At 41.4% G+C, this 27996-nt stretch overlaps 3 protein-coding genes across 9 annotated transcripts in view; 2 read left to right on the plus strand and 1 right to left on the minus strand.

The window, feature by feature from the left end:
* Positions 1-27996, plus strand: part of LOC5504906 (tetratricopeptide repeat protein 28) — a 93988-nt gene that overhangs the window by 30539 nt on the left and 35453 nt on the right. The window lies entirely within an intron of this gene.
* Positions 133-27846, plus strand: LOC5500091 (tetratricopeptide repeat protein 28). 7 transcript variants are annotated; one of them, XM_048732037.1, is made up of 4 exons: positions 19173-19319; positions 23318-23461; positions 23808-27447; positions 27523-27846. In XM_048732037.1, exon 3 carries the CDS (start codon positions 23834-23836, stop codon positions 27410-27412), a length of 3579 nt encoding a protein of 1192 aa, XP_048587994.1. In that variant the 5' UTR covers positions 19173-19319; positions 23318-23461; positions 23808-23833; the 3' UTR covers positions 27413-27447; positions 27523-27846. The 7 variants fall into 7 exon arrangements, with proteins under 7 accessions (XP_048587993.1, XP_048587998.1, XP_048587994.1 ...); XM_048732036.1 differs by lacking the exons at positions 19173-19319; positions 23318-23461 and adding exons at positions 133-275; positions 4430-4573 and having other exon boundaries at positions 23808-27846; XM_048732035.1 differs by having other exon boundaries at positions 23808-27846.
* LOC116613810 lies at positions 12037-14021 on the minus strand. Its single transcript, XM_048732060.1, has 3 exons — positions 13795-14021; positions 13375-13416; positions 12037-12963 (listed from the first exon to the last, which is right to left on the minus strand). Exons 1-3 carry the CDS (start codon positions 13898-13900, stop codon positions 12707-12709), a joined length of 405 nt encoding a protein of 134 aa, XP_048588017.1. The 5' UTR covers positions 13901-14021; the 3' UTR covers positions 12037-12706.

Raw genomic sequence — 27996 nt, forward strand, 5'->3', positions numbered from 1 at the left:
AATGAAAACGCCTTTTTTTCCGGACCGCAATGAAGAAAAAAAAATTGCCGTGAAAAAAATGTACCCCATGCATGGTACCATCGCTATTGAGTCCTATATTCATACTATGAGGTCATCATTGTTGGGAACTGCTGGAGTGTAACAACCTTTCGAAAGTGAAAATCTGCTTCGCTGGCGTAATTACTTGCTTTGAGAACGCTCTCGCTATCACTCTTCATTTCTACTCCCGAAATTTCAAGTTAACAGTGGCTCGATATCATCTCAGTTTTCTAACGGTGAGTGGAATTGTTTTACAAGAATAAACACAGTGTTATTTGTGCGGATGCTTGGGAATATCTACGCGACTTGCCATGAATTCTGAACAAGGTACATTTACTCGATTTGCATTGAAATCGTGAATAAAGGCATGATCTATACCGTAGTGTCGGTGAGAAGGAACACGTTTTCTAGCGAAAGGGCTTACTTTTATTTCTACTGCGGTATGACTCAGTAAATTTTGCGTCATAATGTATTCAAAGAGAATTCGGCACTCGTGTGCTTATTATATTTACTCGCTTCCATGTCAACTGTGCCTCTAAATCCACTCGGCTTTCTCTCTGCGAAAGTTTCAATACACGCGGTGACATCTAGTCTTTACAAGACTAAACACAGTGTTATTTGTGCGGAAGCTTACAAATATCTACGCCACTTTCCATGAATTCTTACTCGATTTGCAATGAATTCGTGGCTAAGGGCATGAAACCTTGGAACATTTAGTCGATTTGCCATTGAAATCGTGGATAAGGACATGATCTATACTGTAATATTGTTGAGTAGGAACATGTTTTCTAGCAAATAGGGCTTACTTTTTTTTTCTACTGCGGTAGTAAATTTGCGTCATAATATATTCTAAGAGAATTCGGAGAATTCAGCCTCGTGTGCTTATTTTACTCGCTTCCAAGTCGAATGAGTTACGTTGTTCTCGAAATGAAAGCCCAAATTGCTTCAAACTTCACCCTGACCACATTTAAGACTCCACTGTCAGGTCAGAATATTTATGAGAGTTTTACGATTTTATTTCATAGTAAAGTGAACGGCTTATTTCAATCCCATATGTTTACTGTAAACGTGAACCACTATAATTTATTCATACACACAGTGAGCTTGGGCTACTTGTGATATAACCAGCATGCACAGGCCTGTGCTGTAATGTGAATACGGTAGCCGAATTAGGACGGGTTGCAAAAGTACAAAGCGAAGAACAGGCGATTCAATAGAAAAGTTTTCCTGCTTCATTTCTTCGTATAATCCCGAAATTAGAGCCTGCTAGCAGGTTTAACCCTATTCAGACCGGGGGGGGGGGGGGTGGGGGGCTTTTGAGGCCCCCAGCACCTTTGATCTGTAATAATTTTTGAACTAGTAGGGCTAGAGCATTGAAATTTGACGACTTTTCCTAAAATTTATATTGAATCAGTTTGGTGTAAAAAAATTTTGATATGTGTACCCTGGTAACCATAGTAACCAAGTTTTGAGACATAGGTTTAATGAAAATTAGGCAAAACGCTTTAAGTCGTTAAGATCAACTATTCATACGTTGGCTCAACGTAAATCCATTTCATATAAACGTTTTATACCGAGTTTTGAAAAAACTTGTGGTGTTATTTTTGCCCTCTCGAAATTGTGCTTGTAGAAATAGCAAAAACATTCATAGTCACCTGAAATCATTAATACAACTTGAAACGAAGATTAAATATTGTCAAAAAGCTTCAGATTTTGCCACCCAGTTTTTTAAAATAAATAACTTTCATTAAATCCAAGATGGCGGATCCAAGATGGCGGATGCCGATGTCACATAATTAGCTAGAATTCGCTGTTTTTTTTTTTAAACTAACATCTAAATTTGGCAAAATTTTATTTTCCTCTATTTTAAATAAAAAATAGAAAAAAACATTTTTGGGAAAGATATTTAAATTATTACTTTAATTAAGAGTCCAGTTGCAAACTTATGCTATATTAAAGGTACCATACCAATCAATGACGTCACAGGTGTCATATAGTGTTGTCATGAAAACAGTGTCACTAATAATATATGTCTACCTGCAAGATTATCGAAAAAAGACATACAGAAATACACATCTAACAAAAACAGAAATGTTGCTCGTTTTTGCTCACTTAAGTGACGTCATCGTGACGTCACAAAGACAATATTTTTTAAGGATATTGGTCGCTTTTTGAATACTAACTGATTATGATAAGGACCATATGTCCTTAAATGACGTCATAATCACGTCATATTGTGTTGCTTTGGCAACACAATATATCATTTTGTTCCTCTTTGTCAGATAATGATTCTTTGAAATTTTGGTCATAAGAGCTCCAATGGTTCAAAAGTAACGGATGGGGGGCCGAAAGAGCCCCCCTCCCCCCCCCCACCGGTCAGAGGAAGCCTTAAAAAGCCCGGTCTGAATAGGGTTAAGGGAGTTGGAATTTCTTCAAGCTAGTAGTTTTCTAACTAAAGTTTTAGATAATTATTTTTTATGTTCACTTTCGCATCTTCTTTTTTATATTACTTCTATTCCATATTCAGGTATTTTTAAAGAAATACCAACCTCGACTTTTATTTTCCTGCAATTCCAAAATTTAAAGTAGCTCTTAAATTTTCAAATGTATATTCCTTCACAGGCGTTCTTAGGGGCGGACCATGTGACTTATGAGGGGAGGACATGCGATTTTGAAAAAAAAAAACAATTTCCTGAAAAAACTGGTCGAGGAAAAAAATCCCTACAAACACAACCCTGCACCATTTTACATGTTTAAGCAAAAAAAATATGAGATTATGAAGGCCGAAACGCGAAAGTTATGAAGAAGTCAGAAATAATGATGAACTTGACAGGATCATCAACTCGGACAAGGAGGGCAGCTTCCCAGTATTCCTTTTCCACATTTAAAGACCTATTTGTTTATTGAGGTCGTAAAGCGGGCGGGGGGGGGGGGGTCTGGAAATTTTGGGGTTCTGAAAGGGGGGCACGGAAAAACAATGTTTACAATGAAACGGGGGCTCTGAAATTTTTAGGTGTCTTGATTAAAAATCATTTATTGAACACTCCCTAAATTCCTTATTTTTTTTTAGAAATTCGCCCTCTGGTATGGCATAGCGATTCATGATCAGATTATGTTTTAAAAATATATGTTTTAAAAATATAATGGAATCTTGCTAATAGTCGGGTCGCTAAGCGCACAAAAAGAGCTCAATCTATACACAGCGGAAAAAAGCACCAAATTTGGTATAATTATAGCCTATGAGATGGTAATTAATATTGAGACCGGTGCCCAGCGGTACCATTAGCGGATCCATAGATAAAGAGCAATTCTTTATTTTTAGAAATCTAAGGTTGCGGGTACCCTGTGGTGAGATTTTCATACCTTTCCATGTTTTAAAACCGTTTTAAAAGGCTTTTGTAACAACGAGCTGGTCACTTTGCCGGAGGGACCTAATACCATAGTTAAAATATACCGAAGTGTGTACATGTAGTAAGCGTTTGCGAGCTAGTTCCCAGGATTCGCTGAAAGGGATGTGCAGATAGGTGTCATATGTAGAAAGCATAATATTTGAAGATTCCTTAGTAAGAAATGACCGACTTTTGGCCGCCAAGGGGGGTGCACGTGCACCCTGCGCTCCCCCCTGTGTACGCGCCTGCTTTGGGGAAGTCAGACCCAACTTTCTGCCATTATTTAAGTGGACTTTTGAAGCACACTAGCATACACACATTGGCACCAGTCTGGCCAAGACGGGACTCTAGCACAGTCTATTACCCGTGCAGTTCGGCAACCATGGACAGCTGTTTCGTCGTTTTTAGGACTCGTCAGCATGGAATAGCCGGTTTGCCTCAGTTAAACTTCATCGGCAATAAACTGTAGGGCGACTTCGACTCGAACCAAGTGCTTTAAACCACAGCTAAGATCCATGTGGGATCTTCAGCTGCGACCGGGCTAGCGTGATGCCAATTGTGCAGATCACGCATGCGACCTTTGCTAGTTTGAGACTCCGTCGGATAGCCAAACTAACCTTGCGAGTATGTATGGACTGGCCAGGACGGGACGCTAGCACAGTGATGCTCCATGTAAGAACTAGGCAACCTAACGGCATGTGCAGGCTTGTATGTCAAAAATGCCTTTGTTAATATTTTTAAGCTCAATGCTGGCAAACCTTTTTTAATATTTGTTTAAAAAAATATGAGACTTAGGATTTATTAGTATGTGTAAAATAATGGCTTATTAGACAAATCTTATGTGGGGAACCTTGTGAAAGTCAAATAATTATTAACTATACTGTCACGCAGCAATTAAATACAAGTTATGTGTAAAATATGGCTTATTAAACAAATCTTATGTGGTGAACCTTGTGAAAATTATTTCAAGCAAAAACTATTGTTCTTTATTCTTTTGAAAGGTTCACAACAGAAAATCTCCAATAAGGTATACGTCGAACCGAACTTCAACCGAATCAATTGAATAACTGGTGTGTGTCCAAGACAAGCTTATTTCCAGTGTCTGCATACGTCGAGCCTGTTTTTCAGGAGTCAATACTTTTAAAGTAAGTAATTTCATACTTCTGTGGAATCTGCACGTCACAATTCACTCAGTGACTGCTAAGGTTTTATTATTGTCTCAAAACAAAGGAATCCCAATCCTCATAAGTACAAGTTGAAACCGACTTGCTCCTCGTTGGCAGCTTTATTAGTATAAAAGATCAAATCATGTGTTTTGTTGCTTGCGTTATACTTGTCACGTGACACTCAATATATCTTTTGTTTGAGTTACAGTAGAATGTTACAGTAGAATGTTTGATTGTATATATATATGTGTTATTGTTTCAATCTTCTCCTCGATAATAATATATAATATATTACCAGTTTGATTTCTATATTTTTTCTTCTTTTTATCCAGAATTCTAGAGTTTCTCCAGCAGCGAGATGGATAATGAGGGCAAGCCCTTCACTCACTGGGGCGTGGCCGAGTGGGAGAGGGTGCAAAGGGTGTTGCCAAACCTGCCCGTCATTTTCTGGTTCCTCTTAATATGGGGGACGGAGATCAGTCCGCTTACGCCAGCCCAGCAGATTCAGTTACTGAAGGTGTGCTACGACATCGCCTTCTTGCTAAGAGACAGTAAGATGATGGTGGCGGTGTATGGGACTGCGGGTAAGGTGTATCGTGAGATGCGTCTGTTTGACCAAGCACTGGCATGTTTCTCAACGGTACTAGAAATTGCAAAAGCAATAGGCAGCATAGGGCTGCAGGCAACATGTTATAATGACATGGGCAGTACCTATAACAAGCTTCATAACTACAACAAGGCACTGGACTACTACAAGCAGTCACTAAACGCCTTCATGAAGACTGGGGAAGAGCGTAAACAAGCATATATTTATAACAACATCGGTGATGTGTTCAAGTCCCTCGGTGACAATGGTCAAGCCATGGTGAACTACAAAAATGCGTTATGTATATACGAGAAAATTGGGGAAGAGCTTAAACAAGCATATGTTTATAACAGTATAGGTGCTGTGTTCTATTCTCTTGGTGACAATGGTCAAGCCATGGTGAACTTCAAAAATGCGTTATGTATATACGAGAAGTTCGGGAAAGAGCGTGAACAAGCCGATGTTTATAGCAATATCGGTGCTGTGTTCTATTCCCTTGGTGACAATCGTCAAGCCATGGTGAACTTCAAAAATGCGTTATGTATATACGAGAAGTTCGGGGAAGAGCGTGAACAAGCCGATGTTTATAGCTATATCGGTGCTGTGTTCAAGTCCCTCGGTGACAATCGTCAAGCCATGGTGAACTTCAAAAATGCGTTATGTATATACGAGAAGTTTGGGGAAGAGCGTAAACAAGCAGATGTTTATAACAACATCGGTGTTGTGTTCAAGTCCCTCGGTGACAATGGTCATGCCATGGTGAACTTCAAAAATGCGTTATGTATACACGAGAAGTTCCGGGAAGAGTGTAAACAAGCCGATGTTTATTACAATATCGGTAATGTGTTCAAGTCCCTCGGTGACAATGGTCAAGCTATGGTGAACTACAAAAATGCGTTATGTATATACGAGAAGTTCGGGGAAGAGCGTGAACAAGCAAATGTTTCTAACAATATCGGTTTATTGTATAAGTCGCTCGGTGACAATGGTAAAGCCATTGAGAACTACAAACATGCGTTATGTATATACGAGAAGATCGGGGAGGAGCGTAAACAAGCAGATGTTTATAACAGTATCGGTATAGTCTACAAGTCCCTCGGTGACAATGGTCAAGCTATGGAGAACTACAAACATGCGTTATGTATACACCAGAAGTTCGGGGAAGAGCTTAAACAAGCAGATGTTTATTCCAACATCGGTGCTGTGTTCAAGTCCCTCGGTGACAATGGTCAAGCCATGGTGAACGTCAAACATGCGTTATGTATACAAGAGAAGTTTGGGGAAGAGCGTAAACAAGCAGGTGTTTATTCCAACATCGGTATTGTGTTCTATTCCCTCGGTGACGGTGGTCAAGCTATGATGAACTACAAAAAAGCGTTATGTATATTCAGGAAGTTTGGGGAAGAGCACGGTCAAGCAGCCGCATATAGTAACATTGCTGCTATTGTTGGATTTTATGATCTCGTGGAAGCAATGGAGCTTTACAGGTCTGCACTAGCCTTTTTTCAAAAACGCGGTGACGTGATTCTTCAGGCTGAAACATGGAACAACATAGGTATCCTGTATCTGAATATGTCGGAGCATCCAGAGGCAGAGAAGAGTTTAAAAGAGAGTTTACGGCTTTTTGAACTAGTATTTATGAACATTGGAAGCCTCGAAAAATTGAAAATTACCGTTATAGAGACTTACATCAAAACATATCGTTGTCTTTTTTACGTCTCCATTATACTAGACAAACCAGAACAGGCGCTACTAGCAAGCGAACAAGGACGATCACGCGCTCTCAAAGATAGCCTACAGAAAAAATATGGACTAGAAAGCAATGCCCCCAGTGATGAGGACACACGCTATACAAGCTCATTAATCAGTGAAGACAATACGTCGTTTGTTGTCATTTGCTTGTCACTAAAATGGCTTCATTTGTTTACACTTGCAAGCGGGAAGCCCTTGGTTACCGAATCGGTACCAAAAGAAATATTCTCAAGCGTCGAGTCTGAAATCAATGGAAAAGAGTGGTTACGAGACTACATAGACAGGATGGTAAATGAGGCAAATGCACACGTTCGTCTAAACCGTGACGAATCGTTTGAAGACAGATCCCTGAGATTGAGCTGCGATGACGACGGTGATGAGTCACGGCAGCCATCCGTGTTAGCACGAGGCGTGAGAACAGCTACCGAGATTGAGAGGGCTCGCAAGTCGACTGAGGTCAGAGCCGAGCCAAGCGAGAACAGTGAAGACGGGAACTTCCCTGAAACAAGCTCGACAAATAGTCAGGCTACTGGTGGTACACAGAATCAACCTCAACTACCTACCCAAGCTCCAATGATCCAAGCCACAGGGATACCACAAGAAAGCGATGCAATCCCCTCTGTTAAAGTGCCGCAGGAGCACGAGGATGACACGTGTACACCACTCCTACCAAGCGGTCCCGAGACACCCATACACCACGACCCGCTAGAAGTGTTGTACCGACTGCTGATCTCTCCAATTGAGGATCACCTCACTGGGCCTGAAGTGGTGTTCATTCCGGAAGATTTCACTTTCAAGATTCCATTTGGGGCCATGAAAGACCCCGATGGGAGATTCTTGGCTGAGCGAAAACGCATCCGGACTGGCCCATCGCTGTCTACCCTCAAGCTGCTGAGGGAGTGTCCTGAACACAAACACAGCAAGCAGAGTGTGCTGGTTGTCGCCAACCCGAGATCTAATGTGAACATTGAGTGGCCCGATGAGTTCGGACAACCTAAGGTCAAGCCATTCAGTGATACATTTGCAGGTCTCCCTAAGGCAAGTGAAGAAGCAAAAATGATCCGCGATCTTCTGCCCGATGTGACTTGTCTGATGGAAGAGCGAGCAACAAAGAATGCGATCCTTGCCAAGCTCAAGGAGGGTGTCGGGATAGTCCATATAGCATCGCATGGCAACGCAAGGACAGGGAAAATCCTAGTAGCCCCTGGACCACGCCCACATGACGAAATCGCCCCCTCCAAAGACTTCCTTCTGACAATGGAGGAGATCTACTCGTGCCGAATCAACGCGCGTCTTGTTGTGCTGTGCTGCTGCCATAGCGGTACAGGCGAGATCAGAGCCGAGGGTGTAATGGGACTCACCCGAGCGTTCCTCGCTGCAGGAGCGCGCTCTGTTCTTGCCACACTATGGCAGATCAGCGATGAGGCTACGCTTTACTTCATGAAGCGTTTTTATCGCCACCTGGTCAGCGGACTGACTGCTAGTGCCAGTCTCCAACAGACTATCCGCGACACAATCGCCGACAAAGACAAATACAGCCACCCGTACTACTGGGGCGCATTTATCTTAGTCGGCGACGATGTTACTCTCACGTGATGTTGTGAATAATGAGGGCTTAAATGAAGCTCGACATATAGTGTATAAATGGACGATGCTACTCTCACGTAAAGATGTAAATAATGAGGGCTTAAATGAAGCTCAACTTATCATAGTGTATAAATGGACGATGTTACTCTATTATAAAGTTGTAAATAATGTGTGCTTAATTTCAGTTCAACACATCTTTCTGTATGAGGGAGCCATTTCATTCTAAAATAGAGTTTTAAATAAGGTAAATTATTGTATTGGTGTAGCTCCGTGTTACCTCTCTGTTTGAAAGAGCGATTTATTTGTAATGTTGTTATCAATAGAGACAAGCTCTATTGCTTCGCTAGATATCATGGGATGCTTGTAGCGAGAAATATCTAGAAACAGAAGTGTATATATTTGTAAAATTGAGATTTGTAATTTAAAGCACATTAAGAATACATGTTTTTTGTCACGCGGGAAAATATCGCAGGGTGTCGGGGCTACGCTACTACTTGCTACGCGGAAAATTATTGCTTGGAGTCGGGATGCGCTAGTACTAGCCAAGCGGGAAATTAATACTAGGTGATGGGTTTCGCTATTTTTATAACTTTAGCATTTTTGTCCATTTACCGCCAACTTATGCCGGGGGTTAATGATGCGTTTTGTTTAGTTATGAGTCAACGGGAATTGGCCCCTCCCCAATTGTAGGCGGGTCCATATTGTTTTCAAGATATTCGTGAATCGTAAATCGAGCACCTATGCCCGTTCCGTATTCATCAACCACCGGTAGAAAGTTGGTTTTGACTTCGGGAGCAGGTAACTCTAGGTATCGTCAAGGTCTAGTGAAATTCTGGTATAGCCAGAATTGGTATTAAGGAAGCAAGTGCAAAAATGATTGGGATGTTGTCAATCATTGTGGTCACGCATGAAGATTGTCATGCGCACTTGTTCGGTAAGCATGAAGTGCGTTACCTCCGAAGTCAACAATAATCGTATAATCATTATGTAGGTCACGGCAAGTCTAAGGGTAACCCACTGGTATTGCTGTGTTGGAATGTCTTCCTTCGAACACCCATTGGCCGAGAACCTTTATCCAAACGAAACTAAATGTTTTTCGGGGTGTCGGTGAAGGTCTCTTGTTTGGGCTTGCCGTCATTAGAAAGCATACAAAAGGGATGCGGTACGATACCCCATCTTCATCTTAAAATTACTTTGGTAAAGTAGCGTTTGTATCAGCGACCAAGTAAACCCGGTACCGTCCACACATGTCGTCTCTATCGTTTGTGATCTGCGGGGGGGGGGGGGGGGGGGAAGGGTTAGGGTTTTAAACTCCCCCTTCCCCCCTTGGGCTGTCTTTTTCCATTATTTTCATTGCATCTTTTCATTCCAAAATGGTTACGAAGGTAAAATAATAATAATGATGGGTCAACCCCCCCTCCCTTGGCAAAAAGCTAGATCCGACCCTGGTTATCAACTTAAAATATCAAGTAATTTTTTAATGACTTTAAAAAAATTTAAATGACTTTAAAAAGCGCGAGAAAGCATCCATTTCCGTAGATTGGGAAATTGGGAAAAAACGAAACCTTGAGAAACTCTCTAAGACGCTAAATAACAAAACAAATACTCTAGGTACGGATAAACTCAAGACAACTCACTACAACTAAGTACCATAAACTCACTAAGGGAAAGTTCATTTATTTTAGGGGGGTGGGGGCGTGAGAAGTTCGGTAAAAGTAAGGGTTAAAATTAATTGCCTCCCCCCTTCAGGAGGAACAACATTTTCCAAGATGCGACTAAATCCAGATTGTCAACCTGATAAAGGTTGATGCTATAGATAATACACAAACAAAATGGCTTGTCGATCTTCTCCATGCACGAAAACTGCAGCACAACAGATATGATCGAGGATGTTAATGACGACGATGAGCGCTTGTACCATTAAAACATTTTGTTGATATTTTTTTACCATTTTATCAGATTATCTAGCGGAAACCATGAAACAATTGTATAGCGTTTCCTGTCTGTCACCCTTATATCAGTCACTCTCCGAATTATCAAGTTCTCCATCACTATCTGACCTATCACATCGCTACGTTTTCTAATCTGAATCGCCACTTTCTGGCCCTAGCGTTCGCTACAGTCCTCCGTGCAAAGGTGATGGCATCGACTTGATCGCCCTCCAACATCCTCTTCTAGCAGTTGAGCTTCTCCTTCTCTATGTATAGACTAAGGGCCGACATCTTTAGCTCCTTGGGCTTTCCATCTCTTTTTGGGTGTACCCAATCATAGTTGTCATACTTTTTCAAACTTTTTTTGTCGCTCAGCCTCCTTCTTGGCTTCCTCTTTCTTTTCTTCAACACATACAAGCGGATTGGCTGAAGGGGGGTGCGCAGTCATAGGTATCATATGGAAAAAGCGTAGTATTTGAAGATTCTTTAATAAGAAATCACCCACGTATAGGCCGCAAGGGGGTAGGGGGGGGGGGGGGTGAGAGCACCCTGCGGACCCCCCTGTGTACGCGCCTGTCATGGGCCTTTAGAAGGAAAAAAAGTCACCTGACTCTCGGCCATTTAAGTGACTCGTCAAAGTCAACGGAGGAAATTGGACCATATTGTAATAAATCCTACTCCATGTCCCTTCTATAGCATTTATCTGACGATTACTTTTAGAATGATGCTAAGAAATTATACATGTTAATTGCACAACGGCCAGTTAATGGTTGACTCGTAAAGTGACACAACTATAAGAGACAGTACTGTGCAGATTAATGAGTTCCATGCTGAGGTTTATGTGATGGAGCAAAGAACTATTCCACACGAAATATTTGTTGAAAAAAAATAGGACCCTCCCCCTAGAGATGTAAAAAAATTAGGACCCTTCCTTTAGACATGCGAAAAAAAATAAGATCCTCCCCCCAAAAAAAATCAGAGCCCTCCTCCCCCCCTCCCCTTGCTAAATACTAAAGTAGCGAAAATCCCTGCCGATGTCAAGTGACAAAAAACATGCGCAACGTAAATAATCGAATAAACGACCGGGGCGTCGATGGTCCGAGGGGGGCGTTCAATAGGTAGGAGGCGTTTATTAGAGAGGGGCGTACTTTACAAACTATGAAAATATAACAAACCCAAGTGCATTGGGGTTCTAGTCCCAGTCATCAGGATCACGTTAAATTATAACCTTCGTAGCAAGCGTTTCTTCACATTAAGATTAAGCAAAAGGGCAATTGAATTTGAATTTATATCACCGGAATTCCTATGTCGTTTGTTTTTAGGCTGGGAGGGAGGGTAAGGAGGGGAGGCGTTTGTTAGAGAGGGGCGTTCAATACAAATTTGTAAGCCTAGGGGAGGGGGGGCGTTCATTAGATAGGAGGCGTTCTTATGATAGGGGGCATTTATTAGATAATTCACGGTATCCTTATCTCCAGGCCCCCCCTTCCCCACCAGCACAGAAAGAGCCCACAACTCTACCTCCCCCTTCCTGCCCCCAGGACCACTGGTACGTATGTCTATTCGCGATAACAGATAAAACACACATATTGAGTTGCAGTAAAAGCCGAGGAATTGTGTTGTTTTTATAGATTCTCGTAACAAGCACAGTGGAATTTACTTTTTTTTTTTTTACAGAAGAATAAATAAATAAATCAAACGTTTTTCTTCTTCATCATGAACATATTATTAAACAAAGGCTTGTACATCTTGTACATCCTAAATACACTGATTGAAACTGCTTCATTTTAACCTTTGTGCATAATGATAAATTCTATTGGCCTTCTGTCAAATGATACAAAGTGATCACTTGTATACCGTCTGTTCGATAACACCCAAGGCCACCAAGGCTGTGTCTTCGAAGATGTGAGCCGCCATATATCCGAGATATAGGAAGAAAAAAAGGGTATTAGTATATAATCAAATATATAAACGAATTGACTGTTGAATGGCAGAAAAATTGGGATAGCTATTTAAAATGATGATGTTGAAAAAGAAGTAACCCTTGTCAGATTCACCAAAGAGGGAAACAAGTTGACGGGCTGTTTATCGATTTTACTCGAAAAAAATCCCGATGGTTTCCCCTTCTTTCTGTCCCTTTTTAGAGGATATCAATGCAGTTTTTATTTTCACATAGAATATGAATCCTTATCGTGTCGTAACATAAGGTACAAATAACGCAGTATTACAGAGGAAAATGTAGCTCCACACACATCTCCTTTATTGATTTCTTTCAAGATGACAGGGCTCCTGTGTTGAGGAAAGGAGACTGGGACGAGTAAATTTCCCTCTTCTTTCCCACAGGATTCCCAAAAAGGAAATAAAGATGTTTGCGGAGGCGGCTACGAAAAATGCTGTTTCTAGTAATAAAGTGTTGTTGTAACACCAAGGAAGCATCTTTTGGATTGTGGTCGAATACACAAGTTGTTCCAGCAATGTTGCACCGGTGCTGTCCCGTGGAAACACCGCCAACATTGCTGAAAAACACACACAACATTACTGAGAACAGCAATGCTGTGCTTAATGTGCACCATGTTGGGTAATGTTGCGAAGTTCGACAACATACCATCTTGCTCTGCAATGGGTGTAGTTAACAACAAACACACAAACAGTCTTCTTTAAGTATTGTTTGAATTCAGCGACTGTTTTTTGTTGAAGGTTATTTTTGTTATGGTAAACAAATATAACTCCTCAACTTTGATCACGAAAATTATATCGACTAGCTGCAAGATACCAAATAAAAAGTTTAACCTTGATCAGTAACTATTACGTAGTTATTGTGATTTAGGATAACGAGTCTCTCATGAAGCAAAGGTGAAAGATTCTCACGAGAAATTAAGATCAAAACAAAAGTCGTCAATACTTGGCTGTTCCACTACCACACTTACCTTTGCTCGGTGGATGCGTTGTTGGATCGAAGGTTGATGCATCTACAAATCATCAATAAATAAACAACGTTACGAAAAAGAGAAAGGGGTCTCAGTTACATGGGTGGGGCACCGTCAGGTGCACCTCTAACAGTCGGGGGGGGGGGGTGAGTCCGTTTGCTGAGGGGGAGGGGGTGGGGGTGGATTTGGCCAGCACCTTGCGTACCCCCCCCCTTTTAGTTCGCTAATGCTAACAGAATACTTTATAAAAAGTGAGGAGGTCAGGCGCAAGGTTATGAGAGATTTGTACTGGCTTTCTGTACTTGGTTGACTTGGAATTGCATTACTACTATAGCACAGAATTATTTAGGCAAGACTGGGGCGTTGAATTACAACAATTGCACACGTTACTTTCATGACTAGATAGAGTGCAACACCGACCTGTTGTAGGTTGACTGGGAATTGCGTCACCGACATTGCATAGACTTCCGCGGCAACACCCAGCAGAGCAGGATGCTAGGACCCCCCCTGCCAGTCTCTCGGCCATGATACACAGTGTTCTTTCTTCTTCACAAATAATGGAATGAGCACATCGCTTGAGAGTGATTATCTCTCCTGGTCTTTGCCTTGTGGACACTCTACATGTGGAGAGACACAAGAAACAATCTTTTTCGCGACATGTTACACGCGCGCGTACTTGAAGTATATTTTTCGCGTTCAAAGTAAAAGTCCCGGATAATCGCGAGCGAGTCAGATATAGACGGCCTACAAGCATTTGGTCATAGTAAAGCCAAATCAAGTGAAGAGATAGGAGCAACGGTTGACATTCTTTAAGAATGCCAATCACCCACCCCTTTCTTATTGTTTATCATTGAAAATACAACGGTTTATTCGCAAGGAACCTTTTAAAATAACAATCTACGAATTAAGTCTGATATGTTATTGACGATATTTGATTGAGAATATCTTGCTTGCTTGAATAAGCCGATGGAAATGGGTGCTTTGTGTGACTCGCCAATTGAGCGGTAGCGTAAAAAGGCGGCGTGATTGGCCTTCTTTAGTCTTTTGATCCGGCTTGCGTGACGCGGCCCAATTTATTTGTCGCGCTCCTGCCGTGCCGAATCTAATTATTTGGATTGGGCACATTAACAGTTGGATGTCTGAATCAATTAGGTTCGGCCCGACGCTGCGCACGGCCGCACCAAGTCGTGTCACACGACAAAAAGCACGAGGCCAATTCAAACGTCGAGCTCTCTTCATTGTTTTTATTGTTCTTATCAGTCTTATACCGCTTATCAACAGTGTAGCATTTTGCCTTGGTCGTGATGATATTTTCTTAGGGATCTTGTAAAGATAAAAGATATGAAAATCCTAGAAAACTTCGGAAGTAGGTGGTTAAGTCAAGGGCCAACTCGAAAAAAAAAGGCAAATTGGAAAATCGAAAAAAAAAATGCTGGTCTATATTTTTGCGCTATTTCTGATATTTTCTATAGTGTGTTTTTTATTTTTATTATTTTCATCTCAGTTTGATATACATGATGACTTTCTTATATATATTTTTAAATATTGTGCTTATTAAAAAAAAAACGGATAGGGGATAGGAGGCTCCTCCATACATTTTTTTATTTATTTTTTGGAATGTTTTTATCTTTACAAGATCCCTTAGTCATAGTTTTATTTCCTGGAGCATAATTTATCTCTGGCCCCGGAAAGCCCTCGCTGATTCATATCTTACTTGCTGGAGATGGTGTTCCGATGGAATTGGGAAGGACTGTGGAATAGCAGAGCATAATTAAGATTTTCTAGAGAGATATTTTTTATACGTAGGGGGGATGGGCACTAGGGGCACATGTCCCCTCCCCCCCCCCCCTCACACACACAATTTAAAAATTATAAGGAAATGACCAGCATGGGCGTGCTGTGTCTCCCGATAATTTCTTAATATTTCTGTATTGTGCCCCTCCAATATTCCGAGGCCTGCTACGGTACTGACTTATTAGTATTCAACATAGCGACTTTGCCACGCAGATAAGCCAAACGGCCGGGTTGGGCTGTTCTGGGCTTATCAGAAATATCTTCCATATAATAATTAATCTATACAATAGTTGTTTGTTTTTTGTTTTAAACTCTCGTCAATTTGGAAATATTATTTCCCCTTGTATATATTGATACGCTAGTAAAATAATGGAGCTGTTTCTATCGTAGGATGGATTGAGTTTCACTTTGATCCAAGTGGATTTAGCAAATGAAATGACTCTTTGCATCGACTTTTTGCGACAGTAAAGGATTAGTCACAGAATTCGTCTTTATATTCTCAACACGAAGCACTGTAACGTGCGTACAAATATCATCATCAACTTACTATAACATACTACAGATTTAATGCATGAGAAAGGATTACCTTCCATGGGTATTTTTAACTTTTGGCATCTGGAAGCTATTTAACAGCGTTATTGAGAAGGGAGATCGGCTTTAATTTCTTTTCAAGAGAACGTAACATAAAGAATATCAAGACTTACTTGTTGTCATGTTTGGTTATAATTGTTCCCTTGTTGTTGGAGCCATCGTCATGTTTGCTGGTTCTCTTGTTGTTGGAGCCATCGTCATGTTTGCTGGTTCTCTTGCTGGGTATGGTGTTGTTTGCGAGACTACTGGTGGACCTGTGAGGTTTACACAAAGCTTAGCTTGCACCAAGACGTTGTGCTTGATCCCATTTGGCAACCAGCCGTATTTTAGTAAGTCTTATCGGTAACATTTCGTTAATCGCATTAAAAAACACAACTTCAGAGCCATTGTACATAATTCTTAGCCCCCCCCCTCCTCCCATTGCCCTCTTACAACCACCCGAACTTCCTCTCCCCCCTCTTAGAAAGCCCCTTTTTCGGAGCTCCGAATATTTAACGAGAACTTCCATAGAAGTTTAAACGCATAACATTTTAAAGCGTTAATGTTTTAAAAAACATGGTTGTCACGGTATAAGTGCTGTTAAATATTATACATATGATCTCTAACACATTTTGGGGCATTTTTACTTAATTTTACGAAGAGAGCATAAATTTGTATCTGTTATCTGGATACGCCAAAGATGTCCCATAAAACTACTTCTTGGCTGTTATATACCATACTTTGAATGATCTTGAAATGTCTTACCGAGCGAAGGGAAGACGGTCAGTACAGCCAACCAAATAATCATGGCTAAATGGCGCATGGCGGGTTGCACTCTGCTCCAATTCTACCGCGGAATGTCTGGGATTGCGTCTGAGCCGTAATATACAATCCACAACACTGTCTCGTATTTCAAGACGATCGTTCTTCTAGTGACGAAGTTGGTCAATTTGCATTAGAACTTTGCTTAAAGCGATTGTAAATGAGAAGACTTGGGTAGGACATAGATGTATTATTATTGTAGTGTTTTTTGCATACCATGCTGTCAGTGTACTTGAAATGTTTTGGATTTTTTCTGAGTTGTGCTTTTACGTGCTTGAGGCGCGCTTTGACGCGAGTTCAAAGTTGAAATACTCTTAACCAATCAGGACAGCTATTTATACGAGCTTATGTCTTTTTAAGATATAAGAATAAAATATTGAAATGGGTACCGCGCATATAATTTACGCCTCTTCCTCCCGACTCTAAAAATTAAAGGCTGGTTCTCACGACGACGTAAGTGTAAGCGGAGACGGAAACGTAAGAGTCTTATGTCGCGTGAGAACCGGCTCGACGTAAGCGCAAGGTTTTACGCATGCTCAGTTTGTAGTCTAGTGTCCATTCCTCCTCGACGAGTTTGGTTAATTTATTCTTATGTTTCGCTTATGCTTACGCCGATCTGGTTCCCACGCGACGTAAGCGTAAGCGGAGACGTAAGATTATCAAACCTTCCCGTTCTTCTTGCGCTTATGTCGAGCCGGTTCTCACGCGACATAAGGCACTTCCGTCTTCCGTCTCCGCTTACACTTCCATCGCTCGTGAGAACAAGCCTTAAAGCGTCAAGGGTCCTAAAACAAGTATTTACAGCATATAATGGTGACGGAATGTTCAAATTCTACCTTGTTCAGGGGGAGGGGGGAGGGGGAGTTGGTTTCGTAGCTTTATTTCTACTGAGTTTCCTTTTTTACACATTCTATCGGACTAGAAGGTAGAGTTGGCATTTTTATACAGGGGGGGGGGGAGGGGGGTGTCTGACCTTCCTGACCCCTTACTGCCTTATGATAATCTTACAACATCCAGTGGAGGGTCTAGTGCGGATGTAACTTTCCGTTGAAGTGTGTGTGTGTGTGTGTGGGGGGGGGGGGGGGGGGGGGGCTTTTTGGCTTTCTGACTCACACCAGACACGAATACCAATTTTATCGATGAAATGTGCACCAATCGGGACGCTGCTTAGAAATATTTTTTCACTTTGTGCTGGTACTCTAACGTCTCTATTGTCATGGCACCTCGTTAAAAACACAGCAAAGGGAATGGATAGGGACATGTATTTTCTTCACATAACAATTTGCTTTTGGAAGGCTAAAGGGGGGGGAGGGGTTAAACCACCTAGCCCCCCCCCTAGATCCGCTACTGCAGTGCAAACCAGCCCTCAAGTTGACTTATCAAAACTTTACCGTCACGTGCCACTTGAGGTGTGTATGGCTTGTTGTTGGACAATGGTAAACATTTCTCACAATTTTTCACGCTACAGTATTCTATTAACAGACGCTGACAGGGGGTGGGCGGGGGGGGGGGGGGGGGGCTTGAATGAGGAAAACATGGTTCACTAGTGTTAGCTAACCTTCCTTGGCGCAGCTTAATGATGGTGGTGAGCAGGTGACGAGAGATGAAAACAATCGATGGTGGCGATATGCAGCAGTAACCATTAAACAGTTAAAGCCCAGGTGGCACACACAAATATGTGCATGAAAGCCATAGACATTTAAGATAGGGTTAATTTGTTATTTGCTCACCAAAGTTTAGCAACAAATTGATAAGCTAAGTGAACAAGATATGAACTACAAGAGACACTGCATTATTGATTGCCAGTTAATGTTATTTTACAAATTACAGAAAAGCAATACCATATCCCAGCGATATTTCATATGATTAAGTTGGGTCTGTGATAAAATCGAGCAAAGAAAATTGCCCCAAAATTAGTGTCAATTAGGGTAAGCTGTAATAACTAAGAAAAAAAAGTAGTAACCATAAATCCATACAAAACAAGCACCACTGATCGTATTTGAAACGCAATCGAGAATCGGTCAAACGCTAGCGCAACCCAAGAGAGAATCTGTGAAACGCAAGCACAACACAAATGAGAATCGGTGAAACGCAAGCGCAACACAAGTGAGAATCGGTGAAACGCAAGCGCGACACAAGTGAGAATCGGTGAGAAACGCAAGCGCAACACAAGTGAGAATCAGTGAAACACAAGTGAAAATAAGTGAAACGCAAGCGCAGCACAAGTGAGAATCGGTAAATGCAAGCGCAACACAATTGAGAATCAGTTAATCGCTAGGGCAACCTTAAGAAAGAATAGTGAAACGCAAGAGCAGCACTAGAGAGAATCAGTGAAACCCAAGCGCAACACAAGTGAGAATCAGTGGATATGCAAGCGCAACACAAATGAGTATCAGTGAAGTGCAGCGCAACACTAGAGAGAATCAGTTAAAACCAAAGCGCAACACTAGAGAATCAGTGAAACGCAAGCGCGAAAAACAGCAAAATGGAAACGCCTTTTTTCCGGACCGCAATGAAGAAAAAAAAAATTGCAGTGAAAAAAATGTATCCCATGCATGGTACCATCGCTATTGAGTCCTATATTCATACTATGAGGTCATCAGTTTTGGGAACTGCTGGGGTGTAACAACCTTTCGAAAGTGAAAATCTGCTTCGCTGGCGTAATTACTTGCCTTGAGAACGCTCTAGCTATCATTCTTCATTTCTACTCCCGAAATTTCAAGTCAACAGTGGCTCGATATCATCTCAGTTTTCTAACGGTGAGTGGAATTGTTTTACAAGACTAAACACAGTGTTATTTGTGCGGATGCTTGGGAATATCTACGCGACTTGCCATGAATTCTGAACAAGGTACATTTACTCGATTTGCAATGAATTCGTGGCTTAAAGGGCATAAAACCTAGGAACATTTACTCTATTTACATTGAAATCGTGAATAAAGGCATGATCTATACCGTAGTGTCGGTGAGAAGGAACACGTTTTCTGGCGAAAGGGCTTACTTCTATTTCTACTGCGGTATGACTCAGTAAATTTTGCGTCATAATGTATTCAAAGAGAATTCGGCACCCGTGTGCTTATTATATTTACTCGCTTCCAAGTCGACTGTGCCTCTATATCCACTCGGCTTTCTCTCTGCGAAAGTTTCAATACACGCGGCGACATCTAGTCTTTACAAGACTAAACACAGTGTTATTTGGGCGGAAGCTTACAAATATCTACGCGACTTCCCATGAATTCTAAACAAGGTACATTTACTCGATTTGCAATGAATTCGTGGCTAAGGGCATGAAACCTTGGAACATTTAGTCGATTTGCCATTGAAATCGTGGATAAGGACATGATCTATACTGTAATATTGTTGAGTAGGAACATGTTTTCTAGCGAAAGGGCTTACTTTTTTTTCTACTGCGGTATGACTCAGTAAATTTGCGTCATTATGTATTCTAAGAGAATCGGAGAATTAAAGCCGCACTGTCACCAGTTTACTTCCGGTCGATTACGTAACAATATCCGATGATTTTTAACGGAAAACGCGAAAAATATTTCAAAATATTGGAAGCAGTGTGTCTATTGGAAGTTTATTTGAGGATGTGAATGATAATTCAGAGCGGATGGCCTGTTAAATATCTCGGATTTTAATAGATTATTTTGTCTTTTAACGGTTGAGGTTTCCGTCGGACCTCCGGAAGTAAACTGGTGACAATGCGGCTTTAAGCCTCGTGTGCTTATTTTACTCGCTTCCAAGTCGAATGAGTTACGTTGTTCTCGAAATGCAAGCCCAAATTGCTTCAAACCTCACCCTGACCACATTTAAGACTCCACTGTCAGGTCAGAATATTTTTGAGAGTTTTACGATTTTATTTCATAGTAAAGTGAACGGCTTATTTCAATCCCATATGTTTACTGTAAACGTGAACCACTATAATTTATTCATACACACATTGAGCTTGGGCTACCTGTGATATAACCAGCATGCACAGGCATGTGCTGTAATGTGAATACGGTAGCCGAATTGGAACGGGTTGCAAAGTACAAAGGGAAGAACAGGCGATTCAATAGAAAAGTTTTCCTGCTTCACTTCTTCGTATAATCCCGAAATTAGAGCCTGCTAGCAGGTTTAACCCTATTCAGACCGGGGTGGGGGGGGGGGGCTTTTGAGGCCCCCCAGCACCTTTGATCTGTAATAATTTTTGAACTAGTAGGGCTAGAGCATTGAAATTTGACGACTTTTCCTAAAATTTATATTGAATCAGTTTGGTGTAAACAAAATTTTGATATGTGTACCCTGGTAACCATAGTAACCAAGTTTTGAGACATAGGTTTAATGAAAATTAGGCAAAACGCTTTAAGTCATTAAAATAAACTATTAATACGTTGGCTCAACTTAAATCCATTTCATATAAACGTTTTATACCAAGTTTTGAAATAACTTGTGGTGTTATTTTTGCCCTCTCGAAATTGTGCTTGTAGAAATAGCAAAAACATTCATAGCCACCTGAAATCATTAATACAGCTTGAAACGAAGATTAAATATTGTCAAAAAGCTTCAGATTTTGCCACCCAGTTTTTTAAAATAAATAACTTTCATTAAATCCAAGATGGCGGATCCAAGATGGTGGATGCCGATGTCACATAATTAGCTAGAATTCGTTTTTTTTTTTTTTTTTTAAACTAACATCTAAATTTGGCAAAATTTTATTTTCCTCTATTTTAAATAAAAAGTAGAAAAAACATTTTTGGGAAAGATATTTAAATTATTACTTAATTAAATTGTTCCTCTTTGTCAGATAATGACTCTTGAAAATTTGGTCATGATAGCTCCAATGGTTCAAAAGTAACAGATGGTGGGCCAAAAGAGCCCCCCTCCCCCCCCCCCCCCGGTCAGAGGAAGCCTCAAAAAGCCCGGTCTGAATAGGGTTAAGGGAGTTGGAATTTCTTTAAGCTAGTAGTTTTCTAAATAAAGTTTTAGAAAATTCTTTTCTATGTTCACTTTCGCATCTTCTTTTTTATATCACTTTTATTCCATATTCAGGTATTTTTAAAGAAATACCAACCTCAACTCTTATTTTCCTACAATTCCAAAATTTAAAGTAGCTCTTAAATGTTCAAATGTATATTCCTTCACAGGCGTCCTTAGGTGCGGACCATGCGACTTCTAAGGGGAGGACATGCGATTTTTGAAAAAAAAATTTCCTGAAAAAACTGGTTGAGGAAAAAAATCCCTGCAAACACAACCCTGCACCATTATACATGATTTTACAAGCAAAAAAATATGAAATTATGAAGGCAGAAACGTGAAAGTTATGAAGAAGTCAGAAATAATGATGAACTTGACTGGATCATCAACTCGGACAAGGAGGGCAGCTTTCCAGTATTCCTTTTCCACATTTAAAGACCTATTTGTTTATTGAAGTCGTAAAGCGGGGGGGGGGGGGGGCTCTGAAAATTTTGAGGTTCTGAAAGGGGGGCACTGCAAACCAATGTTTACAATGAAACGGGGGCTCTGAAATTTTTAGGTGTCTTGATTAAAAATCATTTATTGAACACTCCCTAAATTCCTTATATTTTTTTAGAAATTCGCCCTCTGGTATGGCATAGCAATTCATGATCAGATTATGTTTTAAAAATATATGTTTTAAAAATATAATGGAATCTTGCTAATAGTCGGGTCACTAAGAGCACAAAAAGAGCTCAATCTATACACAGCGGAAAAAAGCACCAAATTTGGTATAATTATAGCCTATGAGATGGTAATTAATATTAAGACCGGTGCCCAGCGGTACCATTAGCGGATCCATAGATAAAGAGCAATTCTTTTTTTTAGAAATCTAAAGGTTGCGGGTACCCTGTGGTGAGATTTTCGTACCTTTCCATGTTTTAAAACCGTTTTAAAAGGCTTTTGTAACAACGAGCTGGTCACTTTGTCGGAGGGACCTAATACCATAGTTAAAATATACCGAAGTGTGTACATGTAGTAAGCGTTTGCGAGCTAGTTCCCAGGATTCGCTGAAGGGGATGTGCAGTCATAGGTGTCATATGGAAGAAGCATAATATTTGAAGATTCATTAGTAAGAAATGACCGACTTTTGGCCTCCAAGGGGGGTGCACGTGCACCCTGCGCCCCCTCCTGTGTACGCGCCTGCTTTGGGGAAGTCAGACCCAACTTTCTGCCATTATTGAAGTGGACTTTTGAAGAACACAAGCATACACACATTGGCACCAGTCTGGCCAAGACGGGACTCTAGCACAGTCTATTACCCGTGCAGTTTGGCAGCCATGGACAGCTGTTTTGTCGTTTTTAGGATTCGTCAGCATGGCATAGCCGGTTTGCCTCAGTTAAACTTCATTGGCAATAAACTGTAGGGCGACTTCGACTCGAACGAAGTGCTTTAAACCACAGCTTAGATCCATGTGGGATCTAAATCTGCGACCGGGCTAGCATGATGCCAATTGTGCAGATCACGCATGCGACCTTTGCTAGTTAAATACACTTAAAGCTCAATGCTGGCAAACCTTTTTTAATATTTGTTTAAAAAAATATGAGACTTAGGATTTATTAGTATGTGTTAAATAATGGCTTATTAGACAAATCTTATGTGGGGAACCTTGTGAAAGTCAAATAATTATTAACTATACTGTCACGCAGCAATTAAATACAAGTTATGTGTAAAATATGGCTTATTAAACAAATCTTATGTGGTGAACCTTGTGAAAATTATTTCAAGCAAAAACTATTGTTCTTTATTCTTTTGAAAGGTTCACAACAGAAAATCTCCATTAAGGCATACGTCGAACCGAACTTCAACCGAATCAATTGAATAACTGGTGTGTGTCCAAGACAAGCTTATTTCCAGTGTCTGCATACGTCGAGCCTGTTTTTCAGGAGTCAATACTTTTATAGTAAGTAATTTCATACTTCTGTGGAATCTGCACGTCACAATTCACTCAGTGACTGTTAAGGTTTTATTATTGTCTCAAAACAAAGGAATCCCAATCCTCATAATTACAAGTTGAAACTGACTTGCTCCTCGTTGGCAGCTTTATCAGTATAAAAGTTACAAGTTTTGTTGCTTGCGTTATACTTGTCACGTGACACTCAATATATCTTTTCGTTTGAGTTACAGTAGAATGTTACAGTAGAATGTTTGATTGTATATATATATGTTATTGTTTCAATCTTCTCCTCGATAATAATATATAATACATTACCAGTTTTATTTCTATATTTTTTCTTCTTTTCATCCAGAATTCTAGAGTTTCTCCAGCAGCGAGATGGATAATGAGGACAAGCCCTTCACTCACTGGGGCGTGGCGTGGGAGAGGGTACAAAGGGTGTGGCCAAACCTGCCCGTCATCTTCTTGTTCCTCTTGAAATGGGGGATGGCGATCAGTCCGCTTACGCCAGCCCAGCAGATTCAGTTACTGAAGGTGTGCTACGACATCGCCTTCTTGCTAAGAAACAGTAAGATGATGGTGGCGGTGTATTGGGCTGCGGGTAAGGTGTATCGTGAGATGCGTCTGTTTGACCAAGCACTGGCATGTTTCTCAACGGTACTAGAATTTGAAAAAGCAATAGGCAGCATAGGGCTGCAGGCGGCATGTTATTATCAGATGGGCCGTACCTATAACAAGCTCGGTGACAATGGTCAAGCCATGGTGAACTACAAAAATGCGTTATGTATACACGAGAAGTTCGGGGAAGAGCTTGAACAAGCAGATGTTTATAACAACATCGGTGCTGTGTACAGCTCCCTCGGTGACAATGGTCAAGCCATGGAGAACCTCAAACATGTGTTATTTATATACGAGAAGTTCGGGGAAGAGCGTGAACAAGCCGATGTTTATAACAAAATCGGTAATGCGTACTACTCCCTCGGTGACAATGGTCAAGCCATGGAGAACCTCAAACATGCGTTATGTATATACGAGAAATTCGGGGAAGAGCGTGATCAAGCAGATGTTTATAACAATATCGGTGTTGTCTTCATGTCCCTCGGTGACAATAGTCAAGCCATGGAAAACTACAAACATGCGTTATGTATATACGAGAAAGTCGGGGAAGAGCGTAAACAAGCCGATGTTTATAGCAAAATCGGTAATACGTACTGCTCCCTCGGTGACGAGGGTCAAGCAATAGAGAACTACAAACATGCGTTATGTATATACGAGAAGATCGGGGAAGAGCGTAAACAAGTAGATGTGTATTTTTGTATCGGTGCTTTGTTCAAGTCCCTCGGTGACGAGGGTCAAGCAATAGAGAACTACAAACATGCGTTATGTATATACGAGAAGATCGGGGAAGAGCGTAAAAAAGCAGTTGTTTTTAACGGTATCGGTGATTTGTACAGCTACCTCGGTGACAATGTTCAAGCCATGGAGAACTACAAAAATGCGTTATGTATATACGAGAAGTTTGGGGGAGAGCGTGAACAAGCAGCTGTTTATAACGGTATCGGTTGTGCTTACGACTCCCTCGGTGACAAAGATCAAGCAATTGAGAACCTCAAAAATGCGTTATGCATATACGAGAAGTTCGGGGAAGAGCGTGAACAAGCAGGTGTTTATAACAACATCGGTAATGTGTTCAAGTCCCTCGGTGACAATGGTCAAGCCATGGAGAACTACAAACATGCGTTATGTATGTACAAGGAGTTCGGGGAAGAGCCTAAACAAGCAACTGTTTATAACAACATCGGTGAGGTGTTCAAGTCCCTCGGTGAGAATGGTCATGCCATGGAAAACTACAAAAATGCGTTATGTATATACGAGAAGTTCGGGGAAGAGCGTAAAAAAGCAGGTGTTTATAACAACATCGGTGTTTTGTTCTATTCCCTCGGTGACAATGGTCAAGCTATGATGAACTACAAAAATGCGTTACGTATATTCAAGAAGTTTGGGAAAGAGCGCGGTCAAGCCTCCGCATATTGTAACATTGCTAATATTGCTCTAATTGATAATTCTGTGGAAGCAATGGAGCTTTACCGGTCTGCACTAGCTCTTTTTCAAAAACACGGTGACGTGATTCGTCAGGCTGAAACATGGCACAACATAGGTATGGTGTATCTGGATATGTCGGAGCATCCAGAGGCAGAGAAGAGTTTAAAAGAGAGTTTACGGCTTTTTGAACTAGTATTTATGAACCTTGGAAGCCGCGAAAAATTGAAAATTACCGTTATAGAGACTTACATCATAACATATCGTGAAGTTTTTGACGTCTCTATTATACTAGGGAAACCAGAACAGGCGTTACTAGCAAGCGAACAAGGACGATCACGCGCTCTCAAAGATAGCCTACAGAAAAAATATGGACTAGAAAGCAATGCCCCCAGTGACGAGGACACACGCTTTACAAGCTCATTAATCAGTGAAGACAATACGTCGTTTGTTGTCATTTGCTTGTCACTAGAATGGCTTCATTTGTTTACACTTGCAAGCGGGAAGCCCTTGGTTACCGAATCGGTACCAAAAGAAATATTCTCAAGCGTCGAGTCTGAAATCAATGGAAAAGAGCTAGAGTGGTTACGAGACTACATAGACAGGATGGTAAAAGAGGCAAATGCACACGTTCGTCTAAACCGTGACGAATCGTTTGAAGACAGATCCCTGAGATTGAGCTGCGATGACGACGGTGATGAGTCATGGCAGCCAACCGTGTTAGCACGAGGCGTGAGAACAGCTACCGAGTTTGAAAGGTGTCGCAAGTCGACTGAGGTCAGAGCCGAGCCAAGCGAGAACAGTGAAGACGGGAACTTCCCTGAAACAAGCTCGACAAATAGTGAGGCTACTGGTGGTACACAGAATCAACCTCAACTACCTACCCAAGCTCCAATGAGCCAAGCCACAGGGATACCACAAGAAAGCGATGCAATCCCCTCTGTTAAAGTGCCGCAGGAGCACGAGGATGACACGTGTACACCACTCCTACCAAGCGGTCCCGAGACACCCATACACCACGACCCGCTAGAAGTGTTGTACCGACTGCTGATCTCTCCAATTGAGGATCACCTCACTGGGCCTGAAGTGGTGTTCATTCCGGAAGATTTCACTTTCATGATTCCATTTGGGGCCATGAAAGACCCCGATGGGAGATTCTTGGCTGAGCGAAAACGCATCCGGACTGGCCCATCGCTGTCTACCCTCAAGCTGCTGAGGGAGTGTCCTGAACACAAACACAGCAAGCAGAGTGTGCTGGTTGTCGCCAACCCGAGATCTAATGTGAACGTTGAGTGGCCCGATGAGTTCGGACAACTTAAGGTCAAGCCATTCAGTGATACATTTGCAGGTCTCCCTAAGGCAAGTGAAGAAGCAAAAATGATCCGCGATCTTCTGCCCGATGTGACTTGTCTGATGGAAGAGCGAGCAACAAAGAATGCGATCCTTGCCAAGCTCAAGGAGGGTGTCGGGATAGTCCATATCGCATCGCATGGCAACGCAAGGACAGGGAAAATCCTAGTAGCCCCTGGACCACGCCCACATGACGAAATCGCCCCCTCCAAAGACTTTCTTCTGACAATGGAGGAGATCTACTCGTGCCAAATCAACGCGCGTCTTGTTGTGCTGTGCTGCTGCCATAGCGGTACAGGCGAGATCAGAGCCGAGGGTGTAATGGGACTCACCCGAGCGTTCCTCGCTGCAGGAGCGCGCTCTGTTCTTGCCACACTATGGCAGATCAGCGATGAGGCTACGCTTTACTTCATGAAGCGTTTTTATCGCCACCTGGTCAGCGGACGGACTGCTAGTGCAAGTCTCCAACAGACTATCCGCGACACAATCGCCGACAAAGACAAATACAGCCACCCGTACTACTGGGGGGCATTTATCTTAGTCGGCGACGATGTTACTCTGACGTGATGTTGTGAATAATGAGGGCTTAAATGAAGCTCAACATATCAAAGCGTATAAATGGACGATGTTACTCTCACGTAAAGATGTAAATAATAAAAGCTTAAATGAAGGTCAACTTATCATAGTGTATAAATGGACGATGTTACTCTATTATAAAGTTGTAAATAATGTGTGCTTAATTTCAGTTCAACACATCTTTCTGTATGAGGGAGCCATTTCATTCTAAAATAGAGTTTTAAATAAGGTAAATTATTGTATTGGTGTAGCTCCGTGTTACCTCTCTGTTTGAAAGAGCGATTTATTTGTAATGTTGTTATCAATAGAGACAAGCTCTATTGCTTCGCTAGATATCATGGGATGCTTGTATCGAGAAATATCTAGAAACAGAAGTGTATATATTTGTAAAATTGAGATTTGTAATTTAAAGCACATTAAGAATACATGTTTTTTGTCACGCGGGAAAATATCGCTGGGTGTTGGGGCTACGCTACTACTTGCTACGCGGAAAATTATTGCTTGGAGTCGGGATGCGCTAGTACTAGCCAAGCGGGAAATCAATACTAGGTGATGGGTTTCGCTATTTTTATAAC

Source organism: Nematostella vectensis, chromosome 9 (genome assembly GCF_932526225.1).
Source record: "Nematostella vectensis chromosome 9, jaNemVect1.1, whole genome shotgun sequence".
Lineage (NCBI taxonomy): Eukaryota > Metazoa > Cnidaria > Anthozoa > Actiniaria > Edwardsiidae > Nematostella > Nematostella vectensis.